The sequence below is a fragment of the Mustela nigripes genome, chromosome 4, assembly GCF_022355385.1.
Source record: "Mustela nigripes isolate SB6536 chromosome 4, MUSNIG.SB6536, whole genome shotgun sequence".
Taxonomy (NCBI): domain Eukaryota; kingdom Metazoa; phylum Chordata; class Mammalia; order Carnivora; family Mustelidae; genus Mustela; species Mustela nigripes.
In genome coordinates this window covers 110,846,005-110,859,906 of record NC_081560.1, presented here as the reverse complement: position 1 = coordinate 110,859,906, position 13,902 = coordinate 110,846,005, and the positions used below count along the sequence as shown (strand labels likewise).

General features: G+C 45.6%; 1 protein-coding gene across 2 annotated transcripts in view; it reads right to left on the bottom strand.

The window, feature by feature from the left end:
* The window catches only part of PCNX2 (pecanex 2), a 313,350-nt gene that overhangs the window by 158,228 nt on the left and 141,220 nt on the right, over positions 1-13,902 (bottom strand). For both annotated transcript variants that reach the window (XM_059397306.1, XM_059397305.1), the window contains exons 16-17: positions 7,222-7,331; positions 5,981-6,077 (exon numbers count right to left, since the gene is read on the bottom strand). In XM_059397306.1, the coding sequence (XP_059253289.1) occupies positions 5,981-6,077; positions 7,222-7,331 (207 nt within the window). The remainder of the gene's footprint in view (positions 1-5,980; positions 6,078-7,221; positions 7,332-13,902) is intronic.

Genomic DNA, 13,902 nt, shown 5'->3' with positions numbered 1-13,902 from the left:
CATGGTTTGGGGTGTTTTTATTTCCTACCTTGTGAAGTGTATTTTGACCATTTTTAATTGAGATATCTGGCTTTCTTATCGATTAATAGCAATTTTCATCTCAACACTAGTGCTTTCTCTACTACATATATTTAAAAAATCATTTCCCATTCTGTGTATTATTTTTTAATACTCTTTTTGGTTATTATTTGATAAATCAAAGGCCATAACTGTAATGAACTTCCTTTTTTTTTTCTTGTTTGAAAAAGTCTTTCCTACCTTAGAATTATCCAAAAGATAACTTAGGATTTTATTTATTAGGATTATAAGCACTTTCAGGTTTTCTCATCTCAGTTGGTTGTATAACCCATCTGGAAGTGCCACACAGGAGTCCTATTATGTTTTGTTACTGATGAAGAACTCTTTTTTATCATCCCATTTTTCCCTCTGTACAGAGTAGGAAGTTACGTGCTGCGTTTCTACTCCTTGAGCAGTTACACTAAACATTCCAACATACATCCTTCACGTACCACAGTTTTGAGCTAATCCATAACTTTGTCTCCTAGACATTACTATGAATTTTTAAGACTTGTGTCCACTTCTCCTTCCAGCCAAAGTTGTAGGTTATCCTCTTCTTACGGTTTTATATAAACTGAACGTTTGCTTAAATTTCTCTTTGCGCTTTCATGCAAAAATTAGACTTTCCATCTGAGACCATCTGTAGAATGGTCTCAGCATTACGTTTAGTGAGAGTCTCTCAGCTTCCTTTTGCCTAAAATATTTTCATTTTGCCCTCCTTCAAAAGAGATTTTCACTGGGCCTAGAATTCTATCTTGGCAGTTACTTTTTTTTTTCTGATTTAAATTTTTATTTTTTATAAACATATAATATATTTTTACCCCCAGGGGTACAGGTCTATGAATCGCCAGGTTTACACACTTCACAGCACTCACCATAGCACATAACCTCCCCAATGTCCATAACCCCACCCCCCTTCTCCCAACCCCCTCCCGGCAGTTACGTTTTTTTAACAGAACATTAAATACATCAGACTTCTGCCTTCTGTAATTGATTCTGATAAGGGAGATTTTGTTTGTCATGCATTTGAATGTAATCTGTTCGGTTTGACTGCTTTAGGACAGTCTCAGTCCTTGGTGTCTGTGGTCTCACTATGGCTTGTCCCCTGTGGATTCTTACATTTCCCTCTGCTTGTCTTTCACTGGGATGCTTGAATCTGCAGATCGGTGCCTTTCATCACTTCTGGAAAATTCTCAGATAGGATCTCATAAGACATTGATGATGTGCTGGTCTCTCTCGCCCACTGCTTCTCTGAAATTCTGATTAGTTTTATGCTAGGTCTTCTTTCTTTCACATGTCTTCATCTTTATTTTGTATTTCTTAGTTGTTTGTCAGTGTTACATCCCTGGATACTTTCTTCTTTTAGTTCACTAATTCTCTCATCAGGGGTGTCTAATCTTCCATACATGTGTCCGTGTGTGTGTGTGTGTGTGTGTGTGTGTGTCTGTTGTTTTGTTCAGCTGCTTCATTTTCTGGTTTTTTAGTTAGGAAGGTCTGTTTGGTTCTCTTTCAAACATACTACATCATTTTATTATTTTCTATTGTCTATAAGTTTTACCTTTCATTCCGTTAAACAAAGTAGGTATAGTTCTTTTAAAATGCGTGTCTAGGGGCACCTGGGTGGCTCAGTCAGCTAAGTGGCTGCCTTTGGCTGGGGTCATGATCCCAGGGTCCTGGGATCGAGCTCCTTGCTCATCAGGGAGACTGCTTCTCCCTCTGAACTCTGCCCCCCCCACCCCCAACACTCATGCTCTCTCTCTCATGCTCTCTCAAATAAATAAAATCTTTAAAAATAAATAAGTAAAATAAAATCTGTGTCTGATAGTTCCAGTATGTGAAGTACTTAAAGACCTATTTCTGCTGGTTCCTTGTTTCCTTGTGTAGTTAATTTTTTTTTTCTTTCTTATTGAGAGCTGCTCATTTTCCTTAGAAAACTGGTTTGGGAAACGCTGGAGACCTAGGAGGAGCAAATATTTGGTTTTGCCCTGAGGTGCCTTTTCCAGTTCACGGCTAGTTCAATCTCTAGTCCTAAATTTAGGGGTTTTGTGCCATGCAGGTGTTAGAACTGGGACTGAAAACCCGAGGCAGATCACAGCGCCTCCAAGGTTCCATTGTTCTGCTCCACGCCGAGGCCCATCTGCTTGCATTCCCCTGGCACTGGGAACCGGAGGGATTTCTTCTGGTTCATCGTACCTCCGAGGGTGGGCGCTTCAGGGATCCAGCCCCATGAGCACACAGTCTCCCATCGTGCACCCGCCTGGGCAGCCTTGGGCTTTGGTTTCTTACTTCCCTTGCCCCCGCAGCTTGAGGTTGACAACTGAGGCTCAGGGACACCCCCCCCTCAACCCCACGCTGGGCAGACGTCCTTGAGGCAAAAGAAGCTTCCTGCTCTGCTTCCTCCTGGTTCCCCTGTTCACTCAAACTTTGACTTAATAATTCCTTATCCTTTTGTCAGTTTTTTCTCACACCTAAGGACTTTTTATTTTTTTTTTTGTATTTTATTCAGAATTTTCAGTTTTAATCAGGAGAGAGTTTGGTTATAATAATTCAGTTTGCCATAGACTCAGAGATGGAAAAGTCTCATTTGATCTTTGTCTTTCTAACTTACATTGGTGTCCGGTGACGGATCGGCACATAGAATTTGTTTCTCCCTCCCACTGTTAACAATGACCTCGACACCATACATTGATTAATCCATTCTTGATTGTGACATTTAATTTTCACATAATACATTTGTATTAATAATTGGCCTCCTTTCTGTGTTTTACTGGTTCACTGATCTCATTCTGTGGTCTTGGATGTGTCTCATTTTTTTTTTTCTGATTTACTCAATCTTTATAATATACTCTTAAATCCCCAAGTGTTAAGTTCCTCTTTCTTATTCTTCTTTTTCAGATTTTTTTAAAAAAAACTATTATTAATGACTATTCTTCTAAATGAACCTTAGAATAATTTCCCCAAATTGTGAATATAATTCCTCTGGAACTGTTTTGAATGATATTAAACCTGTAAGTTTATTAGAAAGAATTGTAATTTAATAAATCTCAACCTTCCTACCCCAAATCGGGTTATGTATATATATCACCGCTTATTGGGAACTTCATTTACATTTTAATAAGCTGCGGTGGTTTTCTTCATTTCTGACACTACTTGTTAAAATCACTCTTATTATCAATTCATATATTTTGTTGCCATTGTCAGTAGGATCATGTTTTCATTATATTTCCTAAGGTTATTTCTAATGTGTTAGAATGCTCTTGCTTTTCTAAATTTCCTTGTCTCTGAGGGTATTAGTGAATTCTCATATTGATCATAATTAATTTTAATAAACTTTTCTGTGCATTCCACATGTATACAATAACGTAATCTACATTTTTTTTTCTTTTAGGACTTAACACGAGCCAGAACTTCCAAAATAATATTCAATAACGTTAATGTTTTGGTTCCCTATTTTATTGGTAATTCTAGACACGTTTAACTAATCAACTGGCGCTTGGCACATTGAACATTTTAAATCCATTGTGACATCTTATGTAGTACTTCATGTTCTCACCCTAAAAAGAAGCTTTAGAAGCCTTGGCCCCACACTGCACAACATAGCAGATCTAGACAGCACGGCCCCCGAAAAAACCCGATGATTCAACCAATGGTTAAAAGAAGCTGGTTGAATTGTACAGATAAAAATGAGGCTGTTTGTTTTGTTGTTCTATTTTTTGTTTCTAGGAACTGAGAAAAAGATCCAATGGAAGTAACATAGACGAATGGGTGAAGAGGGTAGAGACTGGTGAGGATGGGTGAGGATAGAAACCAGGCTCCTAAGGCCAGGGGATAAGGGGACACTGAGCCAGGAGCGGAAAGCTGACATTGCTGTTAACTACAGCATGTTGGTAATGAACTGAGTGCGTAGCTGGCATTATACATATGGGCATGTATAGGACCATGGATGGAGTGCTGGGCACCTCTATTTCTAGATCGAGGTTCCTCAAAGCTCAGTCTCTGGGGACAGTCTTGTAAACATGCAGGTTCCCAGGCCCCACTGCAGGCCGAATGCATTGGAACAGGAGGAAGGGCTGGAAACCTGACTTAAGGAGGCTCGTTAGGGGCCACACATGCGCAATATGAGTCCTTTAAGATCTTTCAGAAAAAAGAGAGAGAGAAAGAAAATCAGAGACAAGAAGGGAAAGCTTGTAACTGCACTGAGCACAAAAGGTTTTATGCACCAAACTGTAAAAGCTGAATCTGGCAGTTCTGTTAAAATATTTTTATTAGACCAGAAGACTTTCCAGCGCAAAGAATATACACATCACATTAGATCACCTACAAGGTGTGTGCTCTGCATTACACAAAGCGTGTCCAAGTGATGAAAACTCACTAAAGCAACGCCTCGCTCAACACATCTACTCATCCTAATGAAACACCAGCAGCATCTGCCAAGCAAATTGCTTGTCGATTTCATCGCTATTCGTACATCATTTTTCAATGGAATAAATCAGAAAGCATCGTCATCATTCATGAAATCAAGGAACATCTGGGGAGAACAGTTTTTCTCAGACTTCCACGGGAGAACTTTCGTGTTGACATCAGGCCATTCCCTGGCTTTTAGAGAAACTGACCCAGCAGTGACAGTTTGACCTTGCCAAATTTCCTGGTGTCAGCTTTAGAGATCAGGTTGCTGATGCTATCTATGCTTCAATCTCAAATGTTTTCCACCCTTTTTAGCTGCCATCCCATCAGCCCCATAGGTTCACCTACCACCCTGCTTTGCAAACATACTGCTGCTTTTAAAATTCATGATCCACGCCCTTATTCATAGTGACCTCCCTTTGGTTCCTTGGTGATGGCAAAAAAGGCCCTTCAACCTCCAGCTTCCCCTCCAGCCGCATTCAAAGGCACCTGGCAGCTGAGTCTGAATTTTTTACCCTATTATCATGTTGACTGAGTCCTGAACATTGTCTTAAAATTGTGGACTGCAGTTTAACTTGTCTAAATTCAATGCGATGTAGTACGCGTTGGGTGCTGGCACCGTGGATACCAAGCCGGACAGACAGGCCGTTCCTGGCTGGAGGAGCATGGGATCCTTGGGTCATTAACTTCTGTTCTGTTGGTCTGCTCTTCCTAATAAAAACACAGGACAAGCATGCCTGCGAGACAGCAGTCCGTTCTCTGCAAGCTCAACACGCACATGCCTAGGAGAGTACATCATCAAGGAGCACTTACTTTTCAAAGGAATAATGTTTGGGAGTTCATACCAAAGAGCTATCCCTGCTCCAAGGCTTTCTGAAACCGCCCTCAAGCCATTGTCCTGGTAGACAAAGAGCAGTCTTTGTGTTCTGTTCCTACTTCCTTCTTTCATTCTTTCCTTTCACTTCGTGGGCTTCAATCACTGTCAAGGCTCTCATCTCCCACATCCCAGATGTTAAGTCTTAAAACCCAAGGGCTCCTAATGAAGGCTGTGCAAAGTTCAGCCTTGAACATGGGCAGAGTATGGGATCTCAGCTTCAGGCTGAGGCAAGAAAGGGTGGAGGGGCTGCCCAGAGCACATCAGGAACAAGCATGGCAGAAGGTTTCTCTGAGCGACTCAGACTGGTCCACACTGGCCTGCCGCTTGCTGCCAGCAGGGGGCGGAGTGGAGTGACCTTGTTTCCCTGGAGGAGCCCAGCACCCGCCATCCACTGAGGACCCAGAGAGCCCAGGGCAGGCACAGCCATCGGCCTCCCAGAGGCTTAAGAAGCGGCCACACACTCCAGGCAGCTCCACCGTCCCTGTGTCATGTGGGCTGCAGACCAAAACAAGGCCCCTCTTCCCACACTGGTGACTCCTTCCTGACTGGGGGAGCCCCACTGAGGACCTGAGCTTTGCCCACAAGTTTCCACGCCAGGTTGAGCAAAACCCTTACATGCATCATACAACACAAGTATCTCACCACGGACTCCTGCATCTTCTTGGGGAGAGGGTCTGCGGCCAGCTCTTCCAGGCTTGGGTGTAAAAATTTAGGAAGCAATCTACAGGGAATAAAGGACCTGAAAAGGAGCAAACGCACAGCTGTTACTATTCAAAGTATGCGCGTACTACAATGTTTGAGTAAACCGCCTCTCCTGACAGCTTCCACTCCCAACTTCCTGGAAGTTCCCCAACTTCCTTCCACTTCCACTCCCTGCTGACAGCAGCAGGGGCTCTCTCCTTTAACCAATTCATAATAAAGGAAAAGAGGTACAGGTCAAGTCATCACAAATATCCCGTTTGGATTTTCAGATTCCCTCCTCGTGAGAGTCAAGTCCGGGGTATGGGTACCCTGACTGCCAGCAGCTTAAGCTCACAGAGACTCTGTTTCATCAGCCCACCAGCCTTCAGCCTCACAAAAAAAAAAAAAAAAAAAAAAAAATGGCAGCAAAATGCAACACTTCAGCAAAAATATTTGAGAGGAAAAACTGTGCAAACCATATTTAACTTTTGTCCATTTTCTGTGCCTTTCATTTTGCTACACATGGGCAGTGTAAAATGCTGGTTTTCTCTGGCCTGCAAAGAGCTAGGGCCACCCAAATATTCCCTAAGTTGGGAAAAATTACACAAGATGACTGATTATCTGATCACGATTGATAAGTTGATATCGGAAACTCTCACATCCCATGAAGCATTTCCACTTCCAAAGGGCGTATTTCTCAAAGATTCAAAAGACGAGATTAAAGGAGAGATGGGAAAGTATATCTGAAGTGACTGAAGATGGTTATTAAATACCTTTGAAATGTAGGCACGAACTTCACTTTGAACCCAGAGAGCCCCACCATGTTAGGAACCCAAAGCAACAGATCGAGACACAAACCTTTCAGAGATACCAGGGTCAGGTCCTCAAAATAATCACCTGGTGATGCTGCTTAAGGGACCCCGAAAGGACCCTTGTTGAGGTGGGAGCAGCCCACACAGTTCACCCAAGGGGAAGTCTAGCAGCCTCTGCTCCCGGTCCTGTGCATTTTACTCCAAAAGCAGCAGAGCAAAGGGGACATGTGTGCTGAAAGTTGACCCCTGATTTTCCTCAGTGTTGGGTCCGGCCTGCCTTTCTCCTACCCTCCCCGGTGGCTGGCTAGGTGAGCGGCCAGAGTCCAACTCCCCACTCCGTGACAAGGCGGGGTGGTGGGACCCGGGCCTGGCGGTGTGCGTGTTACTCACAGGAGCACAGAGGGGTCACTGCTCTGCCTGCTCAGATGGTAGGAAAGCGCAACCAAGAGGCCACAGAAGGCTGAGAACAGCGCCGGGATGTGCTGTGTGCTCCACGGCTCCTGGGGAAAAGACATCAGATACCAGGTCATCACAAACGGCGGTGCAAAACGTCAGGGTCACCACCTATGAAACATTGAGTGTGCAGCCCTGGGTTCCAGCCAGACGCACGTGGTGTGCTGTGGTCACTCCTGCCAATGGACATGCCAGCACCTCATGGTTGCACGGAAACCTTGCCTAGGCATGCACAAACATTGCTTTTTTTACATTTTAAATGCTATTTTATTTAAGTTCAATTAATTAACATGGAGTGTGTTATTAGTTTCAGATGCAGAGGTCGGTGATTCGTAGCGGCATGTAACACCCGGTGCTCAGGGCATCTGTGCCGTTACCCCGGCCCCCCCCCCCCCCCCCCCAGCAACCCTGTTTGTTTCTTAAAAAGAAGTTAAAAGTCTCTTATGGTTTGTCTCCCTCTTTGATTTCATCTTCTTTTATTTTTTCCTTCTTCCCCCTACAACCCTCTGTTTTGTTTCTTAAATTCCACATATGAGTGAAATCGTACAGCATTTGTCACTCTCTAACTTATTGCACTTAGCGTCTACCCAGCAGTGCCACCCACATTGTCGCAAAGGTAAGATTTCATCCTTTTTGCTGGTTCAGTGATATTTCACTGTGTATACACACCACATCTTCCTTATCTATGGACCAGTCGGTGGACCTCAGGGCTCCTTCCACTGTTTGGCGATTGTGGACATTGCTGCTATAAACACTGAGGTAAGGGTGCCCCTTCGGATCACTACATTTGTACCTTTGGAGTGAATACCCAGTAGTGCAATTGCTGGGTCATAGGGTAGCTCTATTTTCAACTTTCTGAGGAACCTCCATACTGTTTTCTGGAGTGGCTGCACCAGCTTGCATTCCCACCAACAGTGTGGGAGGGTTCCCCTTTCTCCACATCCTTGCCAACATCTGTCGTTTCTTGAGTTGTTAATTTTACCCCTTCTGCCAGGTGTGAGGTGGTATCTCATTTCGGTTGTGATTTGCATTTCCCTCATGCTGAGTAATGTTGAGCACTTTTTCATGGGTCTGTTGGCCATTTATAGGTCTTTGGAGAAATCTCTGTTCATGTCTTCTGCCCATTTCTTCACTGGGTTCTTTGTTTCCTGGGTGTTGATAAGTTCTTTATAGATTTTGGATACTAGACCTTTTTCTGATAAGACATTTGCAAATATCTTCTCCCATTCTGTGAATTGTCTTTTGATTTTGTTGACTGTCTCCTCTGCTATGCAAAGAGATTTTTTTATCTTGACGAGGTCCCAACAGTTCATTTTTGCTCTTGTCTCATCTTACAAACACTGACTTTGACACAGGATAGGACAGGCGTAGGGGCATCACAAACTAATTGTACGTACTTACGAGTCTATTTAATTAATCTTTCTGGAGAATATTTTTACTTACTCTTTTCTGAAATCAAGTTTAGGATTTGTAAGATGTAACATTAAACATGTGTTGCCTCCCCTGAATTCATTATAATGATAACGATAAGAATTGTGTTTCCTAGTGTTTATTGAATCAATGGTTTAAAAGGTATAAGACACATAAACATGGCATTAGAGATCAAATAGGGGACTGAAGAAACTTGGTCCAAATTAGACAGTCCCTAAAGAAAGAGAAAAACTGTTCGAAATGAAAAGAGCTTAACGTGATAGCAGCACAGACGCCAGAGATCAACACACTGTGCTCGGAGTGGAAGGGAGAAAAGGGCCGACAATACGTGTCCGCACTGTGAGCAGTCCGGGGGGAGCCCAGGACCCCGCAATCGTCCACCCGTGCTTGGCACCCCTCCAACACCAACATGGTTTCCTACACACAGAAACCTGCGATATGTGCAGCCCTTCCGTGACCATCAACAGAATCTACTGGTGCCTTCTAAGAGCTGAATCTCGTACAGGGCTGCGAGGTTTTTCTCTGAAGGTTTTGATCCTTTAACTCACCAGGTGTTTCATCAGAGACGCAGGGAATGTTCACGAGGCTTAAAATGAAATATGCGAATGGATGAGCCACCCGAGCGGGTTTACTATTTGTGACTGCTAACATATGCTAGAAAAGCAAGTGTCACCTTGGCAGAGGGAGCAGGTTTTGTTTTCAAGGGCCTCACATCTGCAGAAATCAAAATGCATTTCTTTTTCTCCCCCAGGGAGAAGGTCTAGCAGCCTGGGAGGGCAGCATCTGGAAGGAAAATGAGATCAACTACGGAGCATGCTGCAGGGCCAGGGAAAGGCCACACTAACTGGCTCCATACACGCCCCTGGAGCAAGGGGCCTCTGCCTGGCACCCCAAGCCTAGCGCGCTGCTCTAACTTTCCCAGCGTCCTGAAGGTGCCACGTCACGGCAGCTTTTGCGACTGCAGATGCATTCCCCACACTGTGCTGGGAAATCCCACCCTGCCACCCTCTCTGCTCCCATTGGAGTTTCCCTCCACAAAGTGCTGGCTTCCCGTGTCCAAGGAGAGGGGCCCTGCCTCGGTCCTCAAGCCGGCCCTACACTCATGCCCACAAAGTCCTCTTACTCCCTGACCTCTCCTCATCGGAGGAAGTAGAATCCTCTCTTTGCACTGGTTCCTTCTGTCCTGCCTATAAAAATGCTTTTGCTGACGTCTTCATTTTTTTTTTTTAAGATTTTATTTATTTACTTGACAGAGAGATCACAAGTAGGCAGAGCAGCAGGTAGAGAGAGAGAGGAGGAAGCAGGCTCCCTGCTGAGCAGAGAATCCGATGTGGGGCTCGATCCCAGGACCCTGAGATCATGACCTGAGCCGAAGGCAGCGGCTTAACCCACTGAGCCACCAGGCAGCCCCCCTGCTGATGTCTTTAAAAAGTAAAAAAGGCCCACTTCCCCCATTTACCCCGGCAAGCACCCGACTATCTGTATCCCTCTGTCAGTGGCAGCCCGGCCTTGCAAGAGACCCCATGGCTTCCTTCATGTGGGGCACCTCCCTGTGGGGGCAGCACCTCTTCGCAGGGTGGGCTTTGAGCTGGGCTGACCTGGATTCGAACCCGAGTCCCGCCACAGATGGGCTGTGTGACCTTGGCTAAGTTACTCACCATTGCTGAGCACCGGGTTACTTTCCTTTTCCTTCGAAAGGGACACAATACAACTCAAGAGTGGCTGCAAGGGGACTCTTCTGTACCCCAGGCTATTTCTTAAGGTTTTTGATGCCAGAGAGTCCAATGCAGCCCCTACTTGGTGACTGACACCCCATGCTCTGAGCTGGAAAGCCGGCTCTCCCGAGATGTTTCCTCCCCATGGCCACCATCAGCTGGTCCCCACGTGTCACCACTGCATCCTTTCGCCCTGGTCCGGCCCTCTCTTCGTTCACTGCATCCCACTGGGTCGGGCCTCCACAGCCTCTCTCTTCCCAGTTCTACTGCTAACAGCTTCTTAGCAGAAGGACTGACTACATCTCCACGTTACTCCCCAACTCCACAGCCCCCCACAACGTGTCCTCCACATGGCAAAGGAACAGTCCTCCTCACCTAAAAACGTTATGAATAACATTATTGAATAACGTTACTGCCTTTCACGCAGTATCTTTTCAAGGATTCCTCATTGCCTACTAAAATACATCTGCTCCACAGGAAGCTACCTAAGCCAGTCAGGGCCTGATCCTTGCCTGATGTCCCAGCCTCATCCCTCGGGTTTACAACCTGCACAGCAGCAAATCCATAAAGATACGCTGCTGCCTTCACACACGGCTCCATCTGCACAAAGGGCTCTTGTGCTCTGGCCCTGCTCCACTCCCCTCTCCCTGGTGAGCTCCTACCCATGCTTCAGTACCCCGGCTAAGAGTCTCTTCCCAGACTGGAGCCCTCCTCCGTGCATCAAAAATATACCTTTAACTCTTCAACACTTAAGATATTTCACTTCTGCTAGCTGTGGGCATAGGTAGGACTTCTTCCCTCATCTGACAGCCACTGGCCACAGTCATGCTTAGAACAGCCTCTTGAGGGGCCAGCTTGCATCTGTCTTTCCCCTGTACTTGGTGCAAATGTCAGGACGTCCATGTGTCCGTGAGTGAGTGATTGCAAGGGGTCAGTTTTCATGATTACATCAGTCCCTTCTCTGTGACCTGTGTGGAAAAAAATTTCCAGCAAGAAAAAAGGGTGAAGAAATTAAGTAGCTTAGATCAAATGTGGACCAGGCAGTGAAGTGCCACTGACATAATTAGACTCGGAGGAAAGGTGACCTTCGAACTCATCTTTCGCTTCAAACAGCGGCTCCAATAACAGAAAAGTTACTCTGAAGTTTGACAGTTTGGTTCTTTCTTAAGAGTCTGTTTGTGACACATGCACTGGCCCTTTGCTCTGTGGCAGGCACCAATGTACGCACTTGTCAGGAGGGCAGGCACAGGGACAGGGGAGGAAGGGAGCGCGTCGGTAGGACGAACCACGTGAGGGCGTGGTGGGGGCCTCTCACTCATGGAGCAAGAAGCAGAGGCTCAAGTGAATCAAGGGAGGGGCTTTCAATGGCCCAGAAGCAATCAGAAGCATGTGGTCCTTCTCCTCTAGGGCCTTCTAGACAGGCCAAGCTCACAGCTCTTTGGGCCCCGTGTGTAGACAGACACGCCCTCCTCCGTCCTCCTGTATGCTCCTCCGCTCCCTGCTCTGGACACCCACCTAGGGCTTCAGATTGGGCTGTTACAAAAACAAACACAAAAAGTTTTCCAAAAGGAAAAACCCTGCAAAATTTTACTTCCCTCCGTTAACTCCTCTGTGCTTGCCTGTGCTGTATATTTAATTCACAATTTTGTAAAGGTAGAGGCTTTTCTTTCATATGCAGCCCATAAATATGCAAATGCTGGGGGGGGCAGAAGCACACTGAAATGGACTTAGTAACCGTGACCCCAGAAATAACTGTCCCTGCACGGAACAGAGAGAAGGTCAAGGGCACAAGCAGAGGCAGAAAGCGATTCTAGGCTCCTCGGTTCCTGGAGGAAATGATTCTGCGGAAGGTCCGTCCCTTCTCCATGCCTCCGTTCCTCTTCTGTGAAATCACGGCGGCACCTTTCTTGAAGTATTGCTGTAATGACCCCATGAGATCTGAAACAGCCTTGCCCATGGCAGCGTTGCTTGTTGGAATCACTTTCTTACCGACTGGAAAAGAAGGAGAACCCACGATGGATGGTCCCCACAGACAGTCCGTTAAATCTGGACCGAATCTATCTAAACAATCAAGTTTGCCTACCTTGCCCACCCAATACCCCTGACCTAATCTTCTCTCATTTATTCTCGACGTCACTAAATCCCTCCAAAGCAGACATGAAAGGTCGGTACTGAGGGACCCTCCCTGCTTACCCATTGAGACGGCCACTGGTAGAAAAGCCAGCGAAAGGTAAAAATATCAAGTCAGAAACAGTGAAGTAGGAGGTGAGCGATGTCCCCGTTCCTTCTACTTTCGGCATTTGTCTCAGTCTGTGATTACATTATCGGTGCAAGTGACTATTTGATCGACATCTGACCCCTCCACTGGGCCCAGCCCACTGACAGCAGGGATCCGCTTGCCTTAGCCCAGGGTGTTCCGAGCACCTTGTGCAGGCCCCCCACCCTGAAAGGCATTTAATAAATATGGATGGAGCCAATGCAACTGTTACTTCCTTACTATATAACGCACACCTAAGAAGGGGAACAGTATGGATCTTTTTAAGGGTCTACAAGTCCACTTTGTGCAGCGAGCAACGGGAGTGTAAGAAAGGTCTCTGTTGTCCCGACTCTGCTGATTTTTTGCACTAAGACACTGGGCAAGCCACAAAGCCTGGGTTTCCTCAACTAAGAGAACTACGTAGTACACACCCCGTAGGGTTATTGTAAATATTGTATGAAATACTATGTGCAAAGTACTTAGTGTAGCCGGTATAAAATGCTCTGCTATTACTATAATCTTTACTTGGTTACTCTCTGTCCAGTTGGGCTGCTATAACAAAATATCACACTCGTAAAGAACAGAAATGTGCCGCTCACGGTTCTGGAGGCTGGGATGTCCAAGATGGAGACACCAGCACACGTGGTGTCTGGCTAAGACCTACCTTCCCCTCAGAGCTGGCTTCTTCTTGCTTGTCCTTATACCAGGGAAGGGCTGGGGGAGTTTCTCAAGCTTCCTTGATAAGAGCATCAGTCCCATTCACGAGGGCTCATGACCTTAGTACCTCCCACACCCCCCACCTCCTAGTACCAATGAATTTCAACCAATGAATTTTGGAGGAACACAAACATTCAGACCACGCAGATACATGAGAGGACTAAGATCTGCAAAAAAATCACATTTCCTGAAAAAATTAAGACTGACACTTAGTCCTTCTCCACAAGGCGAAAAGAACAGTGATTTTTGTTGCTCCCTTTTATCTTGTGTCTAGAGCCCAGAGAGAAAATAAGGAAAGAGGAACCCTTCCATAAGATGCGAATGGGACCTCACCAAGATGCGGCGTGAGTATCCCAGGCTGCACTGTCTAAACGGACAGGTAACTCTCATCTATTATTTTAAGCTTCTGGTGGCAGACGTCTGTATTCACTCCTCCATACATGTGGTTTATTTTAAGCATAACTAATAGCTTCAGGCTAACCTGTCTAACCCGAACAG